Source organism: Sebastes umbrosus, chromosome 14 (assembly GCF_015220745.1).
Source record: "Sebastes umbrosus isolate fSebUmb1 chromosome 14, fSebUmb1.pri, whole genome shotgun sequence".
Taxonomy (NCBI): Eukaryota; Metazoa; Chordata; class Actinopteri; order Perciformes; family Sebastidae; genus Sebastes; species Sebastes umbrosus.
Window position 1 is genome coordinate 9,317,081 of NC_051282.1, and position 23,400 is coordinate 9,340,480.

At 41.2% G+C, this 23,400-nt stretch overlaps 5 protein-coding genes and 1 long non-coding RNA gene across 11 annotated transcripts in view; 1 reads left to right on the plus strand and 5 right to left on the minus strand.

The window, feature by feature from the left end:
• LOC119501353 (myocardin-related transcription factor A-like) overlaps nucleotides 1–735 on the minus strand; it is a 51,125-nt gene extending 50,390 nt beyond the window's left edge. Inside the window, exon 1 of the mRNA XM_037791677.1 lies at nucleotides 640–735. The gene's annotated coding sequence lies outside the window, so the exon portion shown is untranslated. The remainder of the gene's footprint in view (nucleotides 1–639) is intronic.
• On the plus strand, nucleotides 145–4,326 carry ccdc97 (coiled-coil domain containing 97). Of its 2 annotated transcripts, XM_037791681.1 has the most exons (8): nucleotides 145–385; nucleotides 417–601; nucleotides 689–865; nucleotides 1,826–1,985; nucleotides 2,182–2,270; nucleotides 2,372–2,558; nucleotides 2,720–2,843; nucleotides 4,026–4,173. In XM_037791681.1, exons 2-8 carry the CDS (start codon nucleotides 440–442, stop codon nucleotides 4,171–4,173), a joined length of 1,047 nt encoding a protein of 348 aa, XP_037647609.1. In that variant the 5' UTR covers nucleotides 145–385; nucleotides 417–439. The 2 variants fall into 2 exon arrangements, with proteins under 2 accessions (XP_037647609.1, XP_037647608.1); XM_037791680.1 differs by lacking the exon at nucleotides 145–385 and having other exon boundaries at nucleotides 440–601; nucleotides 4,026–4,326.
• LOC119501357 lies at nucleotides 4,319–6,480 on the minus strand. The gene is made up of 2 exons (XR_005209806.1): nucleotides 6,345–6,480; nucleotides 4,319–5,058 (listed from the first exon to the last, which is right to left on the minus strand). It is a non-coding gene; the product is annotated as an uncharacterized LOC119501357 (long non-coding RNA).
• Nucleotides 6,478–12,043, minus strand: LOC119501356 (ABC transporter F family member 4-like). Of its 3 annotated transcripts, none has more exons than XM_037791683.1 (9): nucleotides 11,653–12,043; nucleotides 9,311–9,562; nucleotides 9,133–9,195; nucleotides 8,864–8,997; nucleotides 8,719–8,772; nucleotides 8,581–8,626; nucleotides 7,656–7,892; nucleotides 7,457–7,545; nucleotides 6,478–6,591 (listed from the first exon to the last, which is right to left on the minus strand). In XM_037791683.1, the coding sequence occupies exons 2-9, from the start codon at nucleotides 9,555–9,557 to the stop codon at nucleotides 6,535–6,537; spliced, it is 927 nt and encodes a 308-aa protein (XP_037647611.1). In that variant the 5' UTR covers nucleotides 9,558–9,562; nucleotides 11,653–12,043; the 3' UTR covers nucleotides 6,478–6,534. The 3 variants fall into 3 exon arrangements, with proteins under 3 accessions (XP_037647611.1, XP_037647610.1, XP_037647612.1); XM_037791682.1 differs by lacking the exon at nucleotides 11,653–12,043 and adding an exon at nucleotides 10,849–10,933; XM_037791684.1 differs by lacking the exon at nucleotides 11,653–12,043 and adding an exon at nucleotides 9,679–9,988.
• Nucleotides 12,044–12,781: 738 nt separating this feature from the next.
• LOC119501073 (GTPase IMAP family member 7-like) lies at nucleotides 12,782–16,064 on the minus strand. The gene is made up of 2 exons (XM_037791158.1): nucleotides 15,833–16,064; nucleotides 12,782–13,979 (listed from the first exon to the last, which is right to left on the minus strand). Exons 1-2 carry the CDS (start codon nucleotides 15,903–15,905, stop codon nucleotides 12,985–12,987), a joined length of 1,068 nt encoding a protein of 355 aa, XP_037647086.1. The 5' UTR covers nucleotides 15,906–16,064; the 3' UTR covers nucleotides 12,782–12,984.
• A 1,731-nt stretch (nucleotides 16,065–17,795) lies between these two features.
• LOC119501069 lies at nucleotides 17,796–23,158 on the minus strand. 3 transcript variants are annotated; one of them, XM_037791151.1, is made up of 4 exons: nucleotides 22,548–23,158; nucleotides 22,323–22,391; nucleotides 20,034–20,362; nucleotides 17,796–18,867 (listed from the first exon to the last, which is right to left on the minus strand). In XM_037791151.1, the coding sequence occupies exons 1-4, from the start codon at nucleotides 22,753–22,755 to the stop codon at nucleotides 18,034–18,036; spliced, it is 1,440 nt and encodes a 479-aa protein (XP_037647079.1). In that variant the 5' UTR covers nucleotides 22,756–23,158; the 3' UTR covers nucleotides 17,796–18,033. The 3 variants fall into 3 exon arrangements, with proteins under 3 accessions (XP_037647079.1, XP_037647081.1, XP_037647080.1); XM_037791153.1 differs by having other exon boundaries at nucleotides 20,034–20,299; nucleotides 22,548–23,157; XM_037791152.1 differs by having other exon boundaries at nucleotides 20,034–20,326; nucleotides 22,548–23,150.
• Between the last annotated feature and the right edge of the window lie 242 nt (nucleotides 23,159–23,400).

The window sequence follows — 23,400 nt, forward strand, 5'->3', positions numbered from 1 at the left end:
AAACCTAGCACATTACACCTTGCATATATTTGGAATAAAAAAATGTATGTTTATGTATTTATTCCATTTCTTCTTTCTATGTCACAAAGTTACCAGCAGGGGGCGACAGAAACCAGCAGCACAGAGCGGAACTACTCTTCAGTCAGCGGGAAAAGGGGGTCAATAATTATGACGGACCAGCATGGCGACAAAAACATAGCTAATGCAAAACAAGCGACATGAATGTGTGTAATTAACCTGTTATTACTTCAGTTTCTCGTTCGTGAATGTTCACACTGAATAGAGACATTTGTACCAGTCCTTCTCGGTGTCTGTGACGACATATTCAGTCACTTTAAGGACAGAAACGTCACAGCAACGTGAGCTGGTTGTCGTCATTAAGAGCCACTGGAAGGAAACACGTCAGTCAGTCAGCGCGCTGGTTAACAGGTAGCTCATCATGTGGGGGGAAATCGTCGAGCCTCCGGTTAAAACACAACCGAGTTTGTGTGACAGTGAAGATAAAAGTGAATTACCAGAAGAACCGGTGACACGGTCCCAGATATGCGACTTCCACCGCCCAGCAGACAGAGACACCCTGCAGCCGAGACCAGACATCCAGGTGAGATCACCCCTCTGCTTTGTATGCAATGCAAATACCTGCACACTGCTTCATCACTCTGCTTTACTGGCTGCTTATCTCACACAGTTCGTGAGCAAGGCGGAGTCCATCTGTGTGAACGCCATGGTGGAGGCCGTGGCCATGAGTGGAAGTATGGTGAAGAGCCAGCAGAAAGGAGATGCTGAGCTGAGCCTGCTGCAGCGCAGAGAGGAGCTGCTGCATCAGTACAGCAGCAGACCGCTGGTGTTCCTGGAGAGGTACCATGTACGTGTGTACACAGCTCACTCACTGTGTGGATGTGTGTATATGTCCTGGGCAGCATCAGACACAGAGGATCATGTGTCTGATGGGCTAAAATTAAGGATCAAGGTAGAATTGGATCAAATATGATTAATAAAAAGTTATTTTTATAAAACAAGTCACTATATCCTGACAGTAGTGCATGAGACAGGTAATCTGAAAAAAAAATCATGTGCCTCTGTGTCCTCTGGTGCTCCTAATGGTATCTGCAAGATTTCACAGACCGGAGGAAAACAACCAATCAGAGCAGATCTGAGGTCTGCTGTCTAGCTACCGTCTATGATAGCCGGCTGTCAATCACTCGCGAATTCCGATCAAACGGTCAAACTAGGCAGTGCTGATCAAGTATGAATCAATATCGTGATACTGTAATGCCTATTTCTCGCTTAAAATGTTTTCAGAAACATCTTGTAGTGTACTGTTTAGCTGTAAAATGAGAAAGTTTGTGACCCAGCAGCCATGTTGAGATCAAGTTGAGGAAATACCAAGCACCGCCCACCAGCCGGGGCACAGCCAATAGGAATGCTCTCTCTCTCTGAAATGACCTGTGATTGGCCAAAGTCTCCCAGATTTTTTAAAAGCTGAAAACAGAGCCATGAGGAGGTGCAGAAGTCTAGTTTTCTCTGAGAACACTTGAATTACAATATGCTGAAAAGATATTATGGAATTTTTGCCCGATGATGCCAAAAATATTCTACCTACTGCTACTTTAAGACCAGGCTTACTGGGGTTCACTGTAACACATTTATTAGAGGATATTATCAGTGTTTTTGTCTTGTGTTTATTGAAAATTGCTTGATATAAATGTAAGTATTTATATATCACAAATCACAAATTTGCCTCAGCACATTCATTATTTGGCAAAAGGTATTTAGCATACTGACAACACATTTTTTTGTGCTAACCTACCTGCCCCATTTCTAGGCCTGCCTCAAGCCCCGGGACCTGTCAGCGTTTGCCCACGTCAGCTCAGACCCACGGGCTCTTCACTACAGCAATGTGATAGAGAGACGAGCGGCAGCCTTCACTAACAGAACAAGAGTTCGAAACCAGCGCTACGCTGCCCTCAGGGCCCTGCAGACGGGTAGGGGATTTTTTTTGTCAACTGAAACAAAGAATATATTGATTCATATCAGTTAAGAGTTCTTTAGCACAAGAATTGTCCAGCCTCTTTCAATAAGACTCATGTAAACTCATTTTACATTAAACAAAAGCACTGCGCTCTTCTTTCCTTCCCACCTCGTCATCCCTTTGTTCCTCTGCCCCACCTCCTCTTCTAGAGGGAGAGTATTTCAGTGAGGAACAGATGCGGACGAGGGAGCCGCTGCTGTATGAACAATATATTGGCCAGTACCTGACTGATGAGGAGGTGAGAGCATGCTGCAGTTTTCATTTCACAACTAACTAGTTCAGTTTAGGCAGTTTCTTTGAGCTCAGTATGTGTTTTTGAGTAATTTCTGTATGTTTTAGGTGCTGGAGCGCTCCCAAGAGGCCATGCAGGACGATGCACAGGGGGGACCGGGGGCGCCGGCGGGAGGCGCAGGAGGGCTCGCCCACCTCCTCCTCAACTCCTACCAGGAGCGTCTCATCCAGAATCGGCTGCAGGAGGAGCAGGAGAGAGAGGAGGGAGCACGGGAGGAGGAGGATGAGGACGATGGTGAGAAGTTATAAATTAAATGCAGTTTTTGTTGCTCTTGTGGATTGAAGTGAAGAGACAAAGAAGGTCTGTCTCTGTTCTCCTTTTCCCTGTATCCTCTGAGTGCTTCTCTCTCTGTTCTGCCAGTCATCACGTGTCTTTCTCTTTGTTCCCTCCTGTAGACGATGCTGTCCAGCAGAAGGAACGGCAGCCCACCCCAGAGGAGAAGGCTCTGCTCAGGGAGGAGTTCATCAGTCAGATGCACCAGCGCTTCCTAGATGGCAAAGACAAAGATTTCAACTACAGGTCAGCCACACCACCGCTCAATGGGCATTCATACAATGTAACACTACAAATTACGGCTGTCAATCGATATAAATATTTAATCGCAATTAATCGCGTGATTGTCCATAGTTAATCGCAAATTAATGACACATTTTTATCTGTTCAAAATGTACCTTAAAGGAAGATTTGCCAAGTATTTAATACTCTTATCAACATTTGAGTGTTCAAATATGTTTACCGTTTATATTTATTATTGGACATCAATTAACAACACAAAACAATTTACAAAAAGCCCAACAGGCAACAACAGCTGTCAGTGTGTCAGTGTGCTGACTTGACTATGACTTGCCCCAAAACTGCATGTGATTATCATAAAGTGGGCATGTCTGTAAAGGGGAGACTCGTGGGTACCCATAGAACCCATTTTCATTCACATATCTTGAGGTCAGAGGTCAAGGGACCCCTTTGAAAATGGCCATGCCAGTTTTTTCCTCGCCAAAAATTTAGCTCAGGTTTGGAGCGTTATTTAGCCTCCTTCACGAAAAGCTAGTATTACCTGGTTGGTACCAGTGGATTCCTTAGGTTTTTCTAGTTTTGTATGATACCAGTACCTTCACTAGCTTTGAAACTGAGCCCGCTACAATCTCCGAAAGATGGATTGCGTTAATGTGTTATTGCTCAACTACAAATATAAATATCTACTGAGTATAGGATATTTGGGGCTTTAAAATAAAAAAAAAAATAGGAATTATTCTAGATAACATGAGATAAGTAAATAACTTCTGAGTGAGCAGCATTTTTGAAAATGTATTGCTGTGACAATAAACATGGTTTTGAATTAAAAAGTTTCAAGAGCAACAACTATAAATGCCTGCTGTCTCAAGTGGTGGACTTTCTTGTAGTGCCACCTTGTAGCTTCATTTGTAGATATCAGTGACAGAGAAACTTGAGATTTGTAGCTATTAAGGTGCTGATGACATTGAGATCCCATTTGTACTTAAACAGTAAGTATTTTTCTATTATTAGTGGGAAATTTCAAATGTAAACACTGTAAATGTTAAATTTGTCCTAATATACAAAGTAATAAACATAGTGGCGAACTAAAAGTGAATTCATTATAATGTTAAAGTTATATCTCCAGAAGAAGTTACCTTTTGTGTTGCTTTTAAAGTCTGTAATTCTAAGTGCTTGTGTCCATTACAGCGAGGTGGACGAGAACCCCGACTACGACAACTTGGACATAGTCAGCAGAGACGCGGAGGATAAATACTTTGATGAAGACGACGATGATGATGATGATGATGAGGAGGTGGAAAATGATGAAGAAGAAGAAGAACATATGACAGAATAGCCGCTGTATTAGTAGTAACAACTGTTTATTATTCACTGCTTTGATTGATCTGTAAATACAAATGTACAAAACAAGAATATGTATTGCATTTTTTATGTTAAATGTGAATGCAAACATAGCTGGTAATAAATATCGTTCTTTTTTGAGACTTTTGCAAATACGTTTATAATGCCTTTCTAACTATATCTGTGCCCTGTAGTTACCAGATGACTGACAGCAGTTTTCTATTCACCTTGTTTACGTACATCCTGCACAAATAAAATGTCTGTTTCAATCTACAAATATCAACATAAACCAAACAAAGAACAAGGACATTACATTACAAGCGGAAATAACGTTTTGGCAGACATACATTATCATTAAAAAAAGTACACGTGATGGATTCCCTGCATTTATCTTTAGTATTTAGGTCCATGTGTGAGATACATTTCCTCTCCTAAAGCTGAAAACATGTTTACTAATTTGTCTATGCTAATAGGTGTAAAAATCAGCCCAGTACAAGAGCCAGTGAATTACAAAAATATCCCAAAAGATTTCAAAATTGCTACTTTTCCGTAACGTTTCTTTACATCAGTGCAAGAAGAAGAAATGGAAAATGATCAGCTAATAGTCTGATAAACCTAAATGCTAATTATGACAACTTCACAGAAATATCTAATAAGATAAAATGATGACATTTTGGATGGACATGGATGTAAACTGCAACTTGACTGGTTGGCAGAGGCGTACATCTGCGAGGCGGTAATCCTAGTCTTTCACAGTGATTGAGGTCACGTTTCGAGAATTCAAGAGTTCAAGTTGACATCTGGGTCCATAGTCATCAAGTGGCTCGGAGTATTAAATTGGCCCAGAATCCTGAGAGGGACTCATTTTTGCTTTCGCTCCCTAAAGAAAGGGAGAAAAAGCCTTTCATCATCAAATGCAGTGAATTACTAAGTCCAGACAGATTTTGGGAGAACTCCACAGCTGACCTAACCTGAGATCCATGGGTCTCTTCAGCATGACCGACCTGGCGTGACAGCGTAGTGAAATAGTTGCTAGGAAATGGTGTTCAGGCAAAGATATGCACACACATTTTAGAGAAAGGTGTGTTGGGACTGCTCAACAACACACAACTTGCTTGGGTATCTACTGCTTCCAGTTTTCAAATGGAAAAAAAGCATGACGTCACTGTCAAAGTCATTTGAAACTAGCCACCGAAATTGAATTCAGTTCTCAAGTGGATGTTGCAAGTTTATAGCAAGTAAGTAAGTGATGCAGTTTTTGACCAGTATTTTACTAACTGTCATTTTAGGTATACCAGTAAAAACCCTTAGTGATCCCTGACTGATTAGCATTATCCCATTTTCCAACCCGTATACATAATAAATATAGATATATACTAGGGCTGTTAATCAATTCAAATATTTAAATCGTGATTATTCTCACGATTCGCCATAGTTTATCGTGATAAATCGCAAATTAATTGCACATTATTTGTTCAAAATGTATCTTAAAGGGAGATTTGTCAAGTATTTAATACTATTATCAACATGGGAGTGGGCAAATATGCTTGCTTTATGCAAATGTATGTATATATTTACTATTGAAAATCAATTAACAACACAAAACAATGACAAATATTGTCCAGAAACCCTCACATGCACTGCATCTAACATAAAAAATATATGCTCAAATCATAACACGGCAAACTGAAGCCCAACAGGCAACAACAGCTGTCAGTGTGTCAGTGTGCTGACTTGACTATGACTTGCTCCCAAACTGCATGTGATTATCATAAAGTGGGCATGTCTGTAAAGGGGAGACTCGTGGGTACCCATAGAACCCATTTTCATTCACATATCTGGAGGTCAGAGGTCAAGGGGCCCCTTTGAAAATGGCAGTTGACAGTGCTCTGATGATTCTATATGACGTTATGAGCGTTATTTAGTCTCTTTCTCAACAAGCTAGTATGACGTGATTGGTACCAATGGATTCCTTAAGTTTTTCTAGTTCATATGATGCCAGTATCTTCACTCTAGCTTTAGAACTGAGCCCACTATGAGGTACAAATCTCAAGAATTTGTGTTAACGCGTTAGTATCACGTTAACTTTGACAGCCCTAATATACTGTAGGCTATACAGTACATATACATGTCATTGATATTAAAGTAATGTGCGTGAATTCTTACCATGCAAGCTTGCTCCAGTGAAATTGTTTCATCCTTTAAGTTCCTTTATTTTCAGAGTGTAGTATTCATCTTGCAGCTTCAAGACTTTCAGTTGCATTTTTATTTTCTCCCTCTTCAGCTGGTCAAGGTCCATTGTGGAATTAGCTTTCCTGACTTTGGTCTGTCAACATATTAAAGTACAATTATTATGTTAATACAAACCTTCTAGTAGATTCTTTATTCCATTGGACTGACAACCTCTCGTGGCCTGAAATTAGAGCACATACAGAATCATCATTCAATGGTACTAAGTGACTATCATCATCAGCAGAGATCAGTATTATGGTTCATATGTGCAGTTGACTCTGTTGCCTCCATAAGATCAGTAAATGACAGTATGTCTGGCATTACTACCGTTTTTTTATGGAGTTTGGAGTCTGGAGCTGTTGCATACAAGCTATCCACCCTCAAAAGTTCCTCTGATAACTCAGAGTTGCGCTGGCTTTCTCTGTTTTCCTCACAAAAGGAAAGATATGAAATAGTCCGCCCCCGAAAGTACGCTTTGAAAAAAATCAAATTTCAATTTTGATGCTCTAAAATCTTAGTAACTGAGCATGTTATAGGCTCCCATATAAATAAGACAATAGCTAAATCTTAAATCATAATAGAGAAAAAAAAAGTAACACCACATAAAACTAGTCGGGCTGAAAGCTAACTAGGTCAGTTAAGCGGTAACTGCCATCCCTGCCTCTGACTCCAGTGGAAATCACGTGATTTCATGTGGTTAAGATACCTTTAAATCACATATTGAAAATGTATTTGCTTTAAGATTAATTTATTTAACTAGGTAATTGGTTCAAATGTGCAAGATAGCCTCTCGATCACTACTGCGCAGACTCTGGCTCCAAATGACGTTGGCAGCTCTCGTATCCGGGATATTTTGGCTTCACTTTTGTACAGTGGGAGGAAGTGGAGACGCGTCGTCCGTTTATATATGTTATGGGTAAATTGTTTACTCGAGCACCAAGTTCTTCATAGGTCTAGTCTCGTAATTTTGCTCTCAAAGTTCACCAGATTGATGCATTTAACTTGAAATTGTTAAAAAAAACAAAACAAGTTTCTCTCCATCTTACCTCTGGAAGCCTTTTGATGACAACTTTTACTTCCTTCTTTAATGATGTTCTTTTCTTGGGTGTTGAAGTGATCGATTTTGTCTCCCTTTCTGAAAGATGGAGAGTGATATTCACACAGGTAATCACTTAGTAGCCGAACATGTTAACATTCATTTCAATAATAGATGATACAGATGATGATTCCTGTAGGAAACGTCACCTTCAAAAACACTGTTGTCTTCGCCGTTCTCAGCAACAGCAGGCATATCGTCATCTTCCATTTCCCCTTCTTGACTCTCGTCATCTCCTGAGTCGACAACTTCTCCTCCATTTTCAGCCGCTGCCTTTTCTCCCTCATCCTCCTCTGTCTCCGGTGCCGGTTCCTCACTACCTGGACTCCAGTTGTCGTCTTTAACATCATCTTCCTCAGTTTCTTCTGCGGACTGTATTTCTGACTCTTTGACAGGGATATAATAAGATGTACACTTTATAATTGTACTACTTGGTAGGCCTAAACAAATGAATAACATTAACTTGGCATGCACACTGCTTATTTTTATTTGAATTAAATTTCGGATTTAAAGGGACTGTATGTAAGTTTTTTATTTTTTATTGCCAATGTTTGAACAGGTTGTAACCTAACCTAAAAAATGAGACTTTCTGCGTCTCCTGTAGACTGCTTTTAATGTGAAGAATACGGGTCAGTTTTTCCAGGAAAATCCAACGGATGTGGCGTCATGCGTGCACCCGAAGAGAGACAGACATCCATTCACGCTCACATTCACACTTACGGGCAATTTAGAGTCAACAATTAACTTAACCTGCATGTCTTTGGACTGTGGGAGGAAACCGGAGCAGCCGGAGTAAACCCACGCTAACACGGGGAGACTATGCAAACTCCCAAATATAGTGATATTGTGTTTTTAGCTGGCTAATGTTTCTAATCACGTTTAGTCTCGTGTGTGTCGTCTCACTGTTTCGACCGATGCTCTCTCGTGTCTACGTAATGCGAGCCCGAGCGCGAGCGCGAGCAACATGACGCTGATTGTCGTTGACTTAGCGGCCACAAGTGTCATTGTTAACAAGCTATTTCTGATTCTTACATAGAGCCCCTTTAAATTACATTAAAAAAAAGGCAGACAAACCTTCAGATGAACTCGTGATGCAATTACGTGACAGGATTTTTTTTTGCTGGCAGAATATAGAAAAAAAACAAAACAAGACTCATCATCACCGTCAAGGCATGAATTTTTATATCACATTGAATTCTGACGTTCCGTTACCTTTATAGTCTCACTTCTTCTCCTTTTAAATCCCTTGGTTGTTAAGGATCCTTTCTGTGATAATAGTGAGAAGTTTATCTTGTGTTTGTTCTAATTTTCTTGAATAAAGAAAAAAAAATGCATAAAGGACACAAAAAAGTCTTACATCAAACAAAAACTGCAGAGGCTTATTTTTATGGGAAATAGTTTGTTTCCATTTTTTACTGGAGGCTTTCCCCCCAAAGTCCTCGAAGTCAGGAGGATCAAACCAGTGGTCCCCACTCTCGATACATGCCTCACCTATAGCGGTATGCGTCCCCATACAGCAACACAAATTAGAAACAAAAGGGGAAAAGGACAAAATAATAAGGAAATAAGTTTACTTCTTTTTATTAATTGTGAGCTAAATCGAACAAGTATTAGTTTTCCGCTTACCCCTTTCGAACTTATCTATATGCAGAATGCCCTTTTTGTTTCCACAGGTTACAGACAAGAATCCTAGATTTTTTTGCATAAAGAGACATAATTAAAGAGAGACATAAGAAAACAGCATATTCATTAGCAGGACAAGAAAATATTGCGCATATCGCATGGCATGGCTGTAAAGACTCACCGTTTTCTTGTGCTCTCTGGTTGTGGGTGTTCTCAGCGGATGTGCCTGGCTGCTCATTGTCTTCCTGATCTTCTTCCTCCTCTTCTTCTTCTTCTTCTTCTTCATCCTCCTCAACATCATCCTTATCATCTTCAATATATCTGACTCTCTTTCTTTTCCTTGGGCTTTTCCTGTCCATAAATTCTTCTTCTTTTTCTTCTTCTTCTTCATCAACAAATATTCTTCCCCGGGTTCTTTTCCTCTCCATTCCTCCTTTTTTTTCCAAATTATAACAAAACAAACAAAAAAAATATGAATGAAAATTTTTTTTTAGACTGCCATTACATCTTTTAGTTCAGTTGTTTCATTCATAACTTTATTGTACATACCTGTTTAAATACCTGGAAAAACTTTCTTTGAGTGTCTACCGGAGAAGTACAATCTCAAAAACAGAAGAAACATTTTTGTCCTTAAAAGTATGCTTTTGTCTGCCTGGGTGGTGCAGGGGACATTTCTTTTGCCCACCACTGCACATGTCCAGGGCCAATTGGTGACACTGGTGGTTGGGCCCTCCAGAAAACGATTGGCAGGTGGGAAGCCAGTGAGGGATTGCTGTCCTTGTGGTCTGTTTACACTGTGCCCCTCTAGCTACGCTATGCCAAGACCAAGACTGGGATTAGAAAACTGCAGTGGACGTCCTACCGTACGAAACAGCAGCAGAAAAGATGAAGGGATATGTATTTTTTACATTTTAAGTGAAAATCTATTAGGGGTGTAAGAAAATAACGAAAAGTGTTTAGAAACTGGTGTCATATGAAACTAAAAAACCTAAGGAACCCATTGGTGCCAACCATATCATACTAGCTTGTCGCGAAGGAGCCTAAATAACACTCCAAACTTACACTTAATGTTGGTGAGGAAAAACTGACCATTTTGAAACGGGTCCCTTGACCTCTGACCTCAAGATATGTGAATGAAAATGGGTTCTATTGGTACCCACGAGTCTCCCCTTTACAGACATGCCCACTTTATTATCATCACTGACAGCTGTTGTTGCCTGCTGGGCTGCAGTTTGCCATGTTATGATTTGAGCATATTTTTTTATGCTAAATGCAGTACCTGTGAGGGTTTCTGGACAATATTTGTCATTGTTTTGTTTTGTTAATTGATTTCCAATAATAAATATATACACACATTTGCATAAAGCAATCATATTTGCCCACTCCCATGTTGATAAGAGTATTAACTTGACATATCTCCTTTTAAGGTACATTTTGAACAGATAAAAAATGTGCGATTAAAGAGTTTAATCAATCGACAGCCTTAATATTTATATATTTTATCTTTTAATCTGAAAGTATACAGGTTACAGTGTATCTATATTTATTCAGATTAGATTCCTGTGGCTCATACAGATGCCAATAAACTAACCACACTCTTTTCCAATTACTAGATAGCTGCCAGTAAGCTTTGGTTACACCCACAGAGGACAGGTTACTTCAACTCATTTCTTTCTTTGATAAAAAAAGGCGTGTGACTAAATACATAGTTGCACCTACCAGTTCTAGGATAAATTCCAACAGCTAAAACGCAGTGATCTCTGCAGGAAGACCTAGACACTTTACATCCAACAGAGACTACAGGCCCAGCAAGCTGCATGTGCTTTAGGGCGGACGTAAAACCACATCGCCTCCTAAAGCAAGTTCATCCGCTCCACTTCAAAAATACAAAAACAAAAAGCCCTCGAGAGAAGGCGGCAATGTGCTGCCTCGCGCGGGAGGAACCAGCTGGCTTTAAGGAGGTTTTCCAGTCAGACTTATTAAGTGGAAGTTCACTCATCTCTAAAAGCTGTCCGGAAACCTACATTATTTTTTTATAAAGTATAAAACTAGTAAACTATATATATATATATACTATATATATAAGTATACTTAGTTGCAGTACAACATAATGTGTAAACTAGTTGTGTAAATAAAATAAACTTGAAGTATACAACCTTTTTCATAAGGAACACCATTAAATGCGCATAGTTTTAGGTGAAAGAAAAACAATACCACAAAATAGAATATTCTAGCCTGATTCTGGTCTATAATGCACCGTTCTAACAATGAATTAATGCAACAACACACATGACTATGATTGTTTTTCTGTTTTTCTATTGTATTCTAATTCACTAGTAGAGGCTACAGCAAACATAGTTCAGCAAACACACACTGCATTATGCAATATACGTTTATTATGTCCCCTCATGTTCATGTACAAGTGTTTCACAAAAAACTGCAGTACATGGAACCAGAAAAACTTCACATTTGTTCAAAAATCTGCAGGTTAATCATTGATAAAATCACAAAACAGCGTCTTACCTCTGCTGTCCCTCAACAGATGAAATGAAACTGAAACTATCAGTGACACAAACACACAGACACGCCCACAAAGTTACTGAATCACCACGATTAGAGCCGACTTTGAAGGCAACACCCAGCAGTGCTATTGTGTTAAAGCCACCACCAGAGGGCATCACGTTTACAGTCATATTGCACACTACAATATAATCATAAAATAAAGAGAAGAATTGCTTGAGTAAATCATTACATTTTTAATTTCTAGACTTATTGATGATAAAACAGTGAATACCACTTCAAACATAATGTATCTTATTCGCAATTTCTACAGTTGTCTTACTTGAGAGTGGATTAAAAGTCTTAATCACAAGAGTGAGAAAACTATGAAATCAAAAACATTTGTTTTCTAATTATAAATGGATACATTTAAAGGTCCAGTGTGTATGATTCAGACGCACCTCTCAGCAGAAATTGAATATAATATTAATATACATGTTTTCTTTAGTGTATAATCACCTGAAATTAAGTATCATGTTTTTGTTACCTTAGAATGAGTAAATGCAGTACAGAAACAGACAGCTAAGGGAGTACATTTATAGCACTTAATAATATGAATAATGGGATCACGGGCAAATTAAAAGAGCAGTGTGTAACATTTAGGGGGATCTATTGAAAGAAATAGAATATAATATTAAATATGTTTTTTTAGTGTATTATCACCTGAAAATACGAATCGTGTTTTCGTTACCTTAGAATGAGCCGTTTATATCTACATAGGGAGTGGGTCGTCTTAACGGAGTCCGCCATGTTTTTACAGTAGCTCAGAATTGACAAACCAAACACTGGCAGAGCCTTTAGCGTGTGTTTACCATGTTCAGGAGAAGAGTGCATATGAACGCCCCCCCCCTTCCTCCCTCTTGTGGTATTCACAACCTCTTGAGTGGAAAGTTTCTGACAGCTCAGAGATCACGAGTTGTGATGTGGAATAAAAACTGACTGGAAGTTAATTTTTCAGCGCATAATATGTTAATATATTGCAATTTTAGTCGTATATTGTTTTTCTTTGTAATTTTATAATAGGTCCTCCGGAAAATGTTGATTTTCCCAACAGCCTCATCTTTCTCCTCTGTCATTATGCCTTTGCATTTCCTGCATTATTTTACCCACTTACTAGCTTGCTAAATTGTTAGTCTCTGTGGCTTCTAGACGGCAACAGTAACGTTAATATTGCCGTTGCTTAGCAGCGGTATTCTCATGACGCCAAGCATATCGTATATATGACTTCTCATGTTGTAAACCAGAGTTTCATTTGAAGACACCAAGTATCTCAAAACACACCTAGGCCTATTGAACCTATTGGATTTTCTTAGAAAGCCATGGTATTTTTCCTGAAATGAACAGACGTAGAATGGACTTCTTGAAGAAAATCAAAATCAAAATCACAATTACTGCCGGAAGCCACACAATTAGTTCTCCAAGAGCCAAACCTACCAGTACTATTCCTCCCAGGAAGAAGATGAATTTCCAAATGTGGGAGGTCCTGCGGATGTAACTCTCTGCAGCCTCTCTTGACCTGTCCTCCTCTTTCCTCCACAGCTCCCTCTTCTTCATCTCCAGTTCTTGGCCCTGGAAATGCTCCTGCAGCTGCGTCTCCCTGCCGGTGATCTCAGCATTTCTCTCCGCCAGGATGCTCTCCTGTTTTTCCCTGATCTTCCTCTCCTGTTTGGGATACTGGGCATTTTGGTAGTGTTTCCCTCCGTTCAGGGCCACCAGGGTCTGGATCTTTGCCAAGAAGCTCGTCACCTGGTTCGGGTCCTCCGGTTTCTTGTTGTTGAAGACGTGGAAGCCGCCGCTGCACTTGCGCATGAAGTTGCGGAGATTGTCCTCGCTCTCCGTGATGACGTCGTTTATTGTTTTCCCATCCAAGCGATCGCCGTGGGTGAACAGCACGATGGTGTAGTCCCACACTCTCGGGCCGAACATCACTTCGATCAGCGTGTTGGTGTCTTGGTCTTCCTGAGTCATCCTTCCTACGGGGACGACTAACACGAAGACGTGAGGTCCTGGTTCCTGCAGTTTGACGCACTTCAGAATATCTCGCACAATCAGCTCCTTGTTACGGTCGGTTTCAAAGAGGCCGGGCGTGTCGATCAAAGAGACAGGCACATCTTTACCTTTACCGGTCACAGTGACGGGCACGTCCTTAACCGTCCCACTTTCCTTTTCGCAGTATTTGGTGACTCTCTTCAGCTTCATGTCGGATTTAAACACCTGTCGCCCGAGGATGGTGTTCCCACTCGAGCTCTTGCCCACCCCGCTCTTCCCAAGAAGCATGATCCTCAAGGGCTCTGTGAATTCAACAAACACAAAAGATTACAACAATTAAATGCTGCTCTTACCTTGGTCACTATTGTTCTTATTTCTCATATGTGATGGTGAACATTAGTAGGGCTGTGTGTTGGCAAGAATCTGGCGATACAATACGTATCATGATACAGGGGATCTACTTTTAGGAAAACCTTCATAGTATATAGAACACACCACCATATACATAAAATCTGAGTAAAAAGGTTTATCACAGTCCCTATAACATCCAACATTATAGTTTACTATTGAGAGGGCACAGAGGGCACATACACAGAGAGGGCGCAAAGTTAAGGTAAAGTTATTCCTCACTTTTCAGCGTTTTCCTACGTATGTCCGGCAACACATGACACACGTGTCAATTTCCGCTCCAGTCTTTTCAAAATAGACTTTTGTCTTCACAGGAAACAACTTGGTTGGGTTTAGGCAACAAAACTACTTAAAAAAACTACCTCCTCCCTACGGGGAGTTTGTCATCCTTTATACTTCCTGGTTCACGATTACATGGATTACACATGAATTGATTTCGTGGGATGTATTTGAATTACAGAGAATTACTTTTCGTAGGTAGCCTATAGCTACAAATGGTGTATGAGAACAGCCTGATTTATTTAAGTGTACAAATAGTGTTGCACTTACATTATCGCAAATACATAACATTTCACATATTCAACATTTGTTGCTGATGTTAATATACAGTGCAGGTTAATACACTAAATGTGGTGTATGGTATACTGTATGGTGGTATATCAGCCATAATGAGGTGTACTATGATATTTATTTATGCATTTTTTTTATTTACTTCTTTTACTTTTTCAGAAAATTCAGTTTTTGTATGAGTAGTCTACCCCAACTTTCCAAAAATGACCTGTATGCATATAAGACATTCTCATGATTTTGCATTTCCTTATACAGTATGTAGTGTTGATGTGGCTTACATACACAGCTGAAATGGTCTAATGTGAAATCAGACCTCTCAGATGAAGGTGACCCAGACTATATTACTAAATGATCACAGTGTTTCCTCAGCTCACGAAGGAGCATGTTAGACCACACATGAGGAGTCAACTGGAATGCTTCACCCCAACTATCAGCCCAGGTCATTAAAGCATACCAGTGTGCTTTGATCACAGCCAACAACAGGTAGTTTGTTGAAAAAATGTGAATGTTTCTTGCTCTTCTCTTTTAATATGTGTTAAGCAGCCACAATGCCAAATCGGACAATGGGCATAAAGTGTGTGTGTGTGTGTGTGTGCCCCTTCCCCACTTCCTACCCCCCTACTAATATGAACACTTGGCAAAGTACTCAAAACCTCCTCTGTGGTAGTTCCCGCTACAGTAGGTGTCTCTAGACCACATTTTGCCACACACAAAAGGTGAAAACAATACCAATACCTTTTTAGCATAGTCAAAAAACATAGTCATATAGAATCAACATTATGTACTGACCTATTTTATACACAAAGAAAAGCAGAAGAGTAAATAATGCCCGCAAAGAGAAAATAAAATGCGAGTAGGCCTACATTTTTGCTGCAAAGTGTAACTATAACTCCTTCAGAGTTACATAATAGGTTAAAGCGTCAGTCTTGGAAAGACAAAAAACCCTCAGTTAACAATTCAGCTAACCAGCCCTCACATGCAGGAAGCTGTTGGCTGAAAAGGGAGACATGTGACTGTGATGAGGAACAAAGTGATGAACTGTCCTATAAAACAAAAGTAAAATCCTTTTTAATAAAGTCCAATTTATTTTAAATCATTTGTCATTTGTCTTAATAGACAGCTAAAAACAGAGAGACTATAAAAGATTTAAGGATAAAGAGTTTATTTTCATACTCACGTTCCCCCTGATCATCCTGCTCAGCACCGGTCATGACGTCAGGGCTGTTCTCACCCAAGTTGCCAACTATCATGTCTGAATAATGACAGTGTTTACAGCACTTTCTGGGTAACAACACTGTTTCTGAGAAGTCTATAACTTGGTAAAGTTTTTTTTGTTCGGACCGGTCCTCTCTCCAGCTTCCTTCTTGCTGCTGCCAAGCAAAGTGAAAGTGAAAGTATGCAGAGGCAAGATAAGGGGCAGGATACTGACTCAAAAGTTAAAGTTGAACAGGAAAAAACACGTTCAAAGGTCTGGAAAATGTTCTCATGGAAAAGGATTGGCGGCATAGAAGAACATAATGTGCAGTAAAACTTTATCTTTGAAACAGAAATAATTCAAATTAGAAATACAGGGCATTCATGGTAAAGATGAAACTATTCTTTTGTATTAAACCAAGTGAAAGTCACATGCTGTAGCCTTCATGTCTGTATAATTTTCACTATGGAACAGCCTTTAATTTCTTTGTGAACTCTAAGGGTCACGGAAAACAACAGGGAAACCATTTAAGTTTAATGTGATGGCACTACTTTGTATGAAAACCTCATCTGACCAAAAAACTATTGGTAGATGAAAAGCACCATCTAGTGGGAAAAACATGTCACTGATATCTAAGATGTTCTAATAGAGGCACATGAAAAGGGAGATCAACAGCGGGTTCATAGAGTAGACAGGACCACAGCTTCTGCCTTAATGGATAGATTCACATTCTTTTAAGTCTATCTTAAAGAGGACCTCTTATGCTCATTTTCAGGTGCACACTTGTATTCGGGGTTTCTACTAGAACATGTTTACATGCTTTAATGTTCAAAAAACGCTTTATTTTTCTCATACCGGCTGTGCTGCAGCACCTCTTTTCACCCTCTGTCTGAAACGCTCTGTTTGAGCTCCTGCCAAAAAGCCCAGTCTGCTCTGATTGGTCAGCTGGCCCACTCTGTTGTGATTGGTCAACCGAACCAAACTCTTCGGACTCCGCTCCAGCTCCACTCTAACTAACTTTGTTTGAGGGCGTGCTAGTGCTAAACTAGGCGCTAGGCAGGTATTATGCAAATGTGTTACTTGGTGACATCACCACGTTACGGAAGAAAAGGGGGGACTTCAAGAAAGGCGTTTCAGGCAGTTCAGGAGCAGTGTTTCTGTGGGGGAGAGTAACTCCCTTTGGCGTGGACTTTGGGCTTTGTAACTTTACAGACATTTTACATGCACTAAAAATTATACAACACACTAAAGGAAAGGGGGGAAAAAGCACAAAAGCAATATAGGTCCTTTTTAAACCAACACCCACATGGATATCTATTCATTCGCTGTCCATACTGGCCATACTTTCTAATGTGGGGGACGTTTTGTGCAAACATGCATTATAGAGCTCAGCTGAAGCTAATATTGGAAGGAAATTTTGTACTAAAGACTGTAAGTTCGTAAGATACCTGCTAGATTTTTCAAAAACTGTCCCAAATCACTTACATTGGAATTACATTAGGAAGGAACCTCTTGTTGACCAGTGTGAACAGGAGGAATTTTTACATAGACCAACATTTTTTTCAATGTTTCATAAGGGCGCGTCAGTATTGACAGTAAAGATAAGACTTGAAAAAATGTGAACCCATTCTTATTATTATCGCTCAGACAAAATCTTATCGTCTCAAAGTTCATGTTTTTATTGGATGTTAGTGCAGCAAACTGAAATGCATTAAAATGTAAAGCATGTCGCGATAGCACCCCATTTCACTATATGCTTCATGTAGAAAAGTGAGCAGCTCATGTGATTTATAAAAAGTTATTACACGGCTTTGTTGAATACTCGCTTCTGATTGGTCAATCACAGCGTTCTACAGTTTGTTATTTCTGTATAACAAACCATTGCTATGTACTGTATAACAGACCGTTGCTAAGGGTTGCTATATTTTTGTATCAAATTATTGATTTCTTAAGTAAGTAGCCGTGTAATAAGCAGGATAATGTACAGCTAGCCGGTCATTGTTGTGAAATAAACCCAGACAGCGGAGGGGTTTATTTCACAACAATGGCTCGCTGTACATTATCTCTTACTTATTCACAGTAAGATCAGGAGAGTAAAACGCTTTTCAGTAGCATTATGGAACTCGGGCGCGGTCACTACACAACAGGAGTATTAAGAAGTTTCCAGGCTTTTCCCCACTTTTTCACTTCCGATCAGCAAGTCTCTGCAGGAGGGCGATGACGGTGTCCTGTTTGGAGGAGAGCAGCTCCAGGGCCGTGGCTACCCTGCCGAGGGACTCCGCCATCCGTACCTCCCTCCTCTCGCGCCTCTTCTCTCGGGCTTCCACCCTGCGGCGAGCCACCCGGTCTAGATAGGCCTGCTCCTCCTGTCGCTTCAGAAACTCCTGGAACAAAGCGACGCTGGTTCGCTCCTCGCTCCCTTTCTGATTCTGTCCTTCGGTTGTCGCAGATAACGTAGTGGGGATAGATGACGCGAGAGAGGGGGAAGCAGGGGGAAAAGAGGAGGAGAGGCCGAGGAGGTTCTGGTTGTTACTGAGGCGAAAGGGTATGACGCCTGATGAGAACGACGGAGCTTTACGGCCTACGTAGCGCGATGCGTTGAGGTCTGCGTTGCTAGTCGAGTCGAGGGAAGGGGAAGTTGTCTCTGTGAAACAAGGTGAAGAGATAAAAGACGGAGATGGCCCCATGGTGGCTGGATGAATAGTGGTCGCAACAATGTCACTGTTGAGGATGATCAGGGGCTTGAGCTCTGGAGTGTTTGTCGGGCTAACGGTGGCAGTAGCCACTGAGGTAATGGTAGCAGCGCTACCGATGGCTCCCTGACCCGCCGAGTCCACGCCACCCGTCGAAGCAAAGTCCCCATTAGGGCGGATGAGGGTGGCGGGCGGCGGAACCTGTGGTTTCGCAGCGATCTTTGCCAAAGGACCAGGCAGCGTGGAACCGGCGTTGCAGCCTTTGTTTCTTTTGTTGTTGACGATCTGAGTGCCAACGGTGTCGCAGAGCGTGGCGTCCATCAGCTAGAGTGAGGGAAGACATACAAAGAGACGGAGAGAGGAAATCATGGATGAATTAGAAGAAATGGATGCCGGACCCCAAGATGGCGCCTATACAATCTAATGAGAATTGTTTGCCTAGCGCAGTTTTACTAGTTTCAGGGTTTACTATGCGGCCCATATGGGCAGTAGAGTTTACGCTCGGCCCGTAGACTTTACATTGCGGTGACGTCACATATTTTTAAATCGCTTTCTCGGCTCGAGGAAAAGTTTTACAAATATAAAACCTCCATGGATCAAAAATTCATAATAGGAAGAGCTATAAGTAAGGTGTCCTGTCAACAGTTTTACAGACGTCTCTTTTACAATGGTGCTCTACTGGTCTCTAGCACTTTTGGTGCCCTAGGTGAAATTCAGATTTGGAGCCCCCCCTGCCGCCGTCTATGCCGCTCTAGGGTTAGGGCTCAACCCCCCAGAACCCTAGCCTCATAAACCGCAACACACATCAGACATCACAATTGTTTTAAGACAAAAATTAAGATTTCTATTTTCATAAATAACAATTTGTCCCCTGATATTGTTGGCTTAAAGTCAGTTTCACTACAATTTACACTTTTATTAACAAATAAAGGCAGCCGGGCGGATGAAAAAGTGTGAGAAAGAGAGTTACAGGGGTGAAAATGCCTTTTGGGCCCGCAGGGGATTTTTTTGCTGCAATACCACAAGTGGCCACTGGAAAGAAATTGGAAGCAAGGCTGAGCAATGGCAACGTATCCAGGTCTAAGTACACATCTATAGAGGAACTAAACAACCCAAGTTAATGTGGCACCAAGATCAGGTGATCATCAGTTGATCTCTCAGCACCATGAACACACCTTCGGCTCTATGCTACTGTCAGCAATGTAACACTGACTCTGACTACAGCACTATACACTGCGTCAACGTGGGGAAACCCAAAGCTTGTCAGGCCTGCTGTGCCTGACTTTGGGTGCCGAGGTATGAAAGCACATTCGCTGTTGTTGGAGGGCGGGGTTTAGCAAACAACCACAACAATTACATCTGTCCTTCATGTGAAATATGCAAAGCTCAGAGACATATCAACATGTTTCTAGAGCTGTAAAACACAGTCTGTATACAGGCAGACCAAGCATCCCTGTGTGGAAATAGAATGCTAGAAGGAAACTACATACATCGAAGAACTCCCAGGACGTTTTAGCGTGGCCCGTCTCCCGGCTGCGGTCTTTAACCCTCTTGTACGTGACAATGAGGTTGTTCCACTTGCGGCGGATCTTTTCAACAGGCAGCATGTGCCCCTTGGAGGCCATCTCCTCCTGGACGCTCTGGAAGAGCTGCGAGCGCTCCCGGGTCTCGTACAGGCCCCAGCGGCGGCCGACCGCCTCGATCAGACACAACACGGCTTTGGAGGAGAAGTCGGAGCCGGAATGAAGCGTCTTATCTGAAGGAGCAGGCGGCATCACTGAAGCTGGGGGAGAGGAGAGGACACAGGTGACTGCGGAAGCTGGGGGAGAGGAGAGGACACGGGTGACTGCGGTGACCTGTGGGCTCGCTTAATATGTAAAAGTGTATGGAGGAGATATATTGACATATATTCAAATGCCCCAAAAATGTATTTTCTCAACCAGCTTCTTACTAAAACACACATTATTTTCTGCCAAAGTCAGAACAGTTTTCATTGTTTCACATGAGAGATTTTCTGTTTTCTCTGTTCTCTTCTCACTGGTTTGACGTGGGCGGGGCTTAGTTGGATAAGGTGATGTCACATACTCCCGTGCTCAAATCAGGACAGCTGCGGACAGTTATTGGGTTGTTGGGAGTTGTTTTTGAGCATTAAAGGGTCACTTTTTTCCCCAGGTTTTTCAACCTGGACCCTATTTCCCCATGTTTTTGTGTGTGATGGACTAATAGCGACGGCAATTTCTGAAATTGGTCCAATATTGAGGGAGAACGCTGTAACCGTCAACCGTGAAACAAGCTGCTGGGGCAAGTGATCAGCATCAACATTACGTTCACTAAAAGTGCTTGTTTTTGCCACTGACAGGCTCAGATTGTTATTATAAGTGTCTGACAACATTATGGAAAGGACCCTACAGAGAAATAAAACCCTTTTCTTACCTTTCGCTTGATCCGGTCTGTTTGTTATTGTGTCCAAGTCCCGCTCAAGGTGAAGTCAAATTGTGAAATCTGAATATCCGTATGCTCTGGCTCAAATAAATACGGGCGGCCATCGATTTCAAAGACTTCATCCACATTGTCAAAATCATCTAAATATTCAGCCATGACATTGACAATCTTTTAGATAACACTAAGCTACGTTTTCTGTACTCCAAAACAACAAACTCTGCCCGGCCGGCGCTCACGTTTCCACCATGGATGTGTTCCTCTATTCCACTGTTGTCTTTCTGCAACAAGTCACCTCGCCAGATTTCATAACGAGACTTCTCCTTGAGCGAGACTCTTATTATAATGTCAGACACTTATAATAACAATCAGAGCCTGTCATGGCAAAAACAAGCAGTTTTAGTGGACGTAAATGACGGTGCCAGCTTGCCCCAATAGCAAAACATTGCGGCCTGTTTAGCAGCTGCCGTCTACAGCGCTCTCCCTCAATACTGGAGTATTTTCAGAAATTGTTGTTCCTATTAGTGAGTTAGACAGAAAAACGTGGGAGAATAGGGTCCAGGTTGAAATAATACCAAAGTGACCCTTTAAAATATGAATAAATAATACCTAAAGATGATTTTTAGGGGCTTTATTTCTATAAACTAAATTGTATTTGGAGCTCCAATACATGACATTTTTGGGATATGAAAATTATCCTTTAAAGGGACAGTGTGTATAATTTGGCAAAATCTAGAAAGTGGTACCATGGTTTTGCACTCTGCGGCTCACGTTACCGCAGTTTCAAAAGCGTGTCGGAGAACTACGGTGGCCTTCAGGTAACGTAAAAACTCTAAAGGCTCTCTCTAGAGCCCGTGTGTGGTTTGTCCGTTCTGGGCTACTGTAGAAACATGGCAGAGCAACATGGCAGGCTCCGTGAAGAGGACCCGCTCCCCTATGTAGATATGAAAGGCTCATTCTAAGCTAACAGAAACACAACTATTCTCAGTTTCAGGTGATTATACACTAATGAAAACACAATTCTGAATATTCCATTTCTGCTAATAGATCCCCCAAAATGTTACACGCTGTTCCTTTAAGAGATGAGATCCAATTAAGTTAAATAAATGAAGTTTTCACTGCCACAAAATGCTATTTGTATAAGCCAAATTTAATATTGTGTTATTTTACTATAAAAGGTTTTTGAAAAGTTTAAAACCTTTTGATTGACTAATAGTTCATCATTTCTTACACAGAAAGCTCTTGTGCAGGTGTGTGCATATACTCTATCATGTGTTTTTATTTTATTCTGATGACACAGACAACAATCACAATAGTAAAAGTCTCATTGATCCTCTCACCTGGAGCTATCTTCAGGTAGGTTTTCCCATCTCCAGATGTGGTGAAGAAGCGGTCTGTGCTCACAGGATCTAAAGGCACAGGACAGACAAAAGGCACATTAATGTCAAAACATTTAAAAAGATGTTATACATGCTGATCTGAATGAATTTAGATGGAAATTAACAGCTAAACATATTAAATTCTTCATTTGATGTCCTTTAAAACCAGCTAATGTGTGCACTCACACAGCAGTACAGGAGTAGTTGTGTTGTCAGCCAGCTCCTCTGCAGTCTGATCCACTCCTCCTCCTCCTCCTCTGCATGCGGTATCTCCGCAGGGCGCAGGCGGCTCTCGGCTGCCCACAACCAGCGCAGATGGATTCTCATCGACCGCTTCAGTTTTCACATGCAGAGTCGAGACGTCGCTGCAGTCTCCGTGCAGATCTCCCTCCATGGCTGACACACACACACACACACGCAAACACAAAGCAGCAGACAGACAGCCTGTTTGTCTGCGCAGGCGTTGGATCGGGAGAAAGTTTGGAGCTGGCGGATCTCAGTCGGTGATGAGTTCAGGTTCAGCCTCGGTGTGTGCTGCTAACGTCATGACTCCCGCACGTCGGCTTAGTAATTGTGTCCTTGATGGACAAACCGCCATCCGCCTGTATTTTTCCTCATGAAGGATACAGAGAAATGGCTGCGCTGTCCAGCTCAGCCGACGGATGCGCAGCGCGGCTGCGCAGCTCCCAGCACAGATTTGCTGCTGGCATCTCTGGCAGTGACGTCAGCTGAGCGCACGTCAAGTACATGTAAACAATAAAGTACAAATAGATAGACAAGGAAAATAACAAAAAAAACAATAACAACAAAGAAGGCAAAACAAAAATAATTGCATTTTCATTTCATAATGCCAGAGTTTGTGTTATGTAAGTTTTATTTTATTAATCTAATATTAGATGAGATGGTGGTTTATTGTTTGAATTTATAAATACAAATGCAGGAGAGTTGGTTTGGTTCCTGACCAGTTTTTCTCATGAATATGGAATTTTTTTCAAAAATAATGAATAGTCTATGATATACAGCATATTATTTTTCAACC

What these genes read in the sequence shown, in the direction of transcription:
- ccdc97 (XM_037791681.1), top strand. Translation starts at nt 440, where the DNA reads ATGTGGGGGGAAATCGTCGAGCCTCCGGTTAAAACACAACCGAGTTTG. An exon ending in TGTTCCTGGAGAGGTACCAT is followed by an intron (nt 866 to 1,825) that starts GTACGTGTGTAC and finishes CCCCATTTCTAG; the next exon opens with GCCTGCCTCAAGCCCCGGGA. An exon ending in CCTCAGGGCCCTGCAGACGG is followed by an intron (nt 1,986 to 2,181) that starts GTAGGGGATTTT and finishes CTCCTCTTCTAG; the next exon opens with AGGGAGAGTATTTCAGTGAG.
- LOC119501073 (XM_037791158.1), bottom strand. Translation starts at nt 15,905, where the DNA reads ATGATAGTTGGCAACTTGGGTGAGAACAGCCCTGACGTCATGACCGGT. An exon ending in GCAGGATGATCAGGGGGAAC is followed by an intron (nt 13,980 to 15,832) that starts GTGAGTATGAAA and finishes TTGAATTCACAG; the next exon opens with AGCCCTTGAGGATCATGCTT.
- LOC119501069 (XM_037791151.1), bottom strand. Translation starts at nt 22,755, where the DNA reads ATGGAGGGAGATCTGCACGGAGACTGCAGCGACGTCTCGACTCTGCAT. An exon ending in AACTACTCCTGTACTGCTGT is followed by an intron (nt 22,392 to 22,547) that starts GTGAGTGCACAC and finishes CTGTGCCTTTAG; the next exon opens with ATCCTGTGAGCACAGACCGC. An exon ending in CTACCTGAAGATAGCTCCAG is followed by an intron (nt 20,363 to 22,322) that starts GTGAGAGGATCA and finishes CCTCTCCCCCAG; the next exon opens with CTTCCGCAGTCACCTGTGTC.
- LOC119501356 (XM_037791683.1), bottom strand. Translation starts at nt 9,557, where the DNA reads ATGGAGAGGAAAAGAACCCGGGGAAGAATATTTGTTGATGAAGAAGAA. An exon ending in CCAGAGAGCACAAGAAAACG is followed by an intron (nt 9,196 to 9,310) that starts GTGAGTCTTTAC and finishes AAAAAAATCTAG; the next exon opens with GATTCTTGTCTGTAACCTGT. An exon ending in TCATCAAAAGGCTTCCAGAG is followed by an intron (nt 6,592 to 7,456) that starts GTAAGATGGAGA and finishes CTCTAATTTCAG; the next exon opens with GCCACGAGAGGTTGTCAGTC.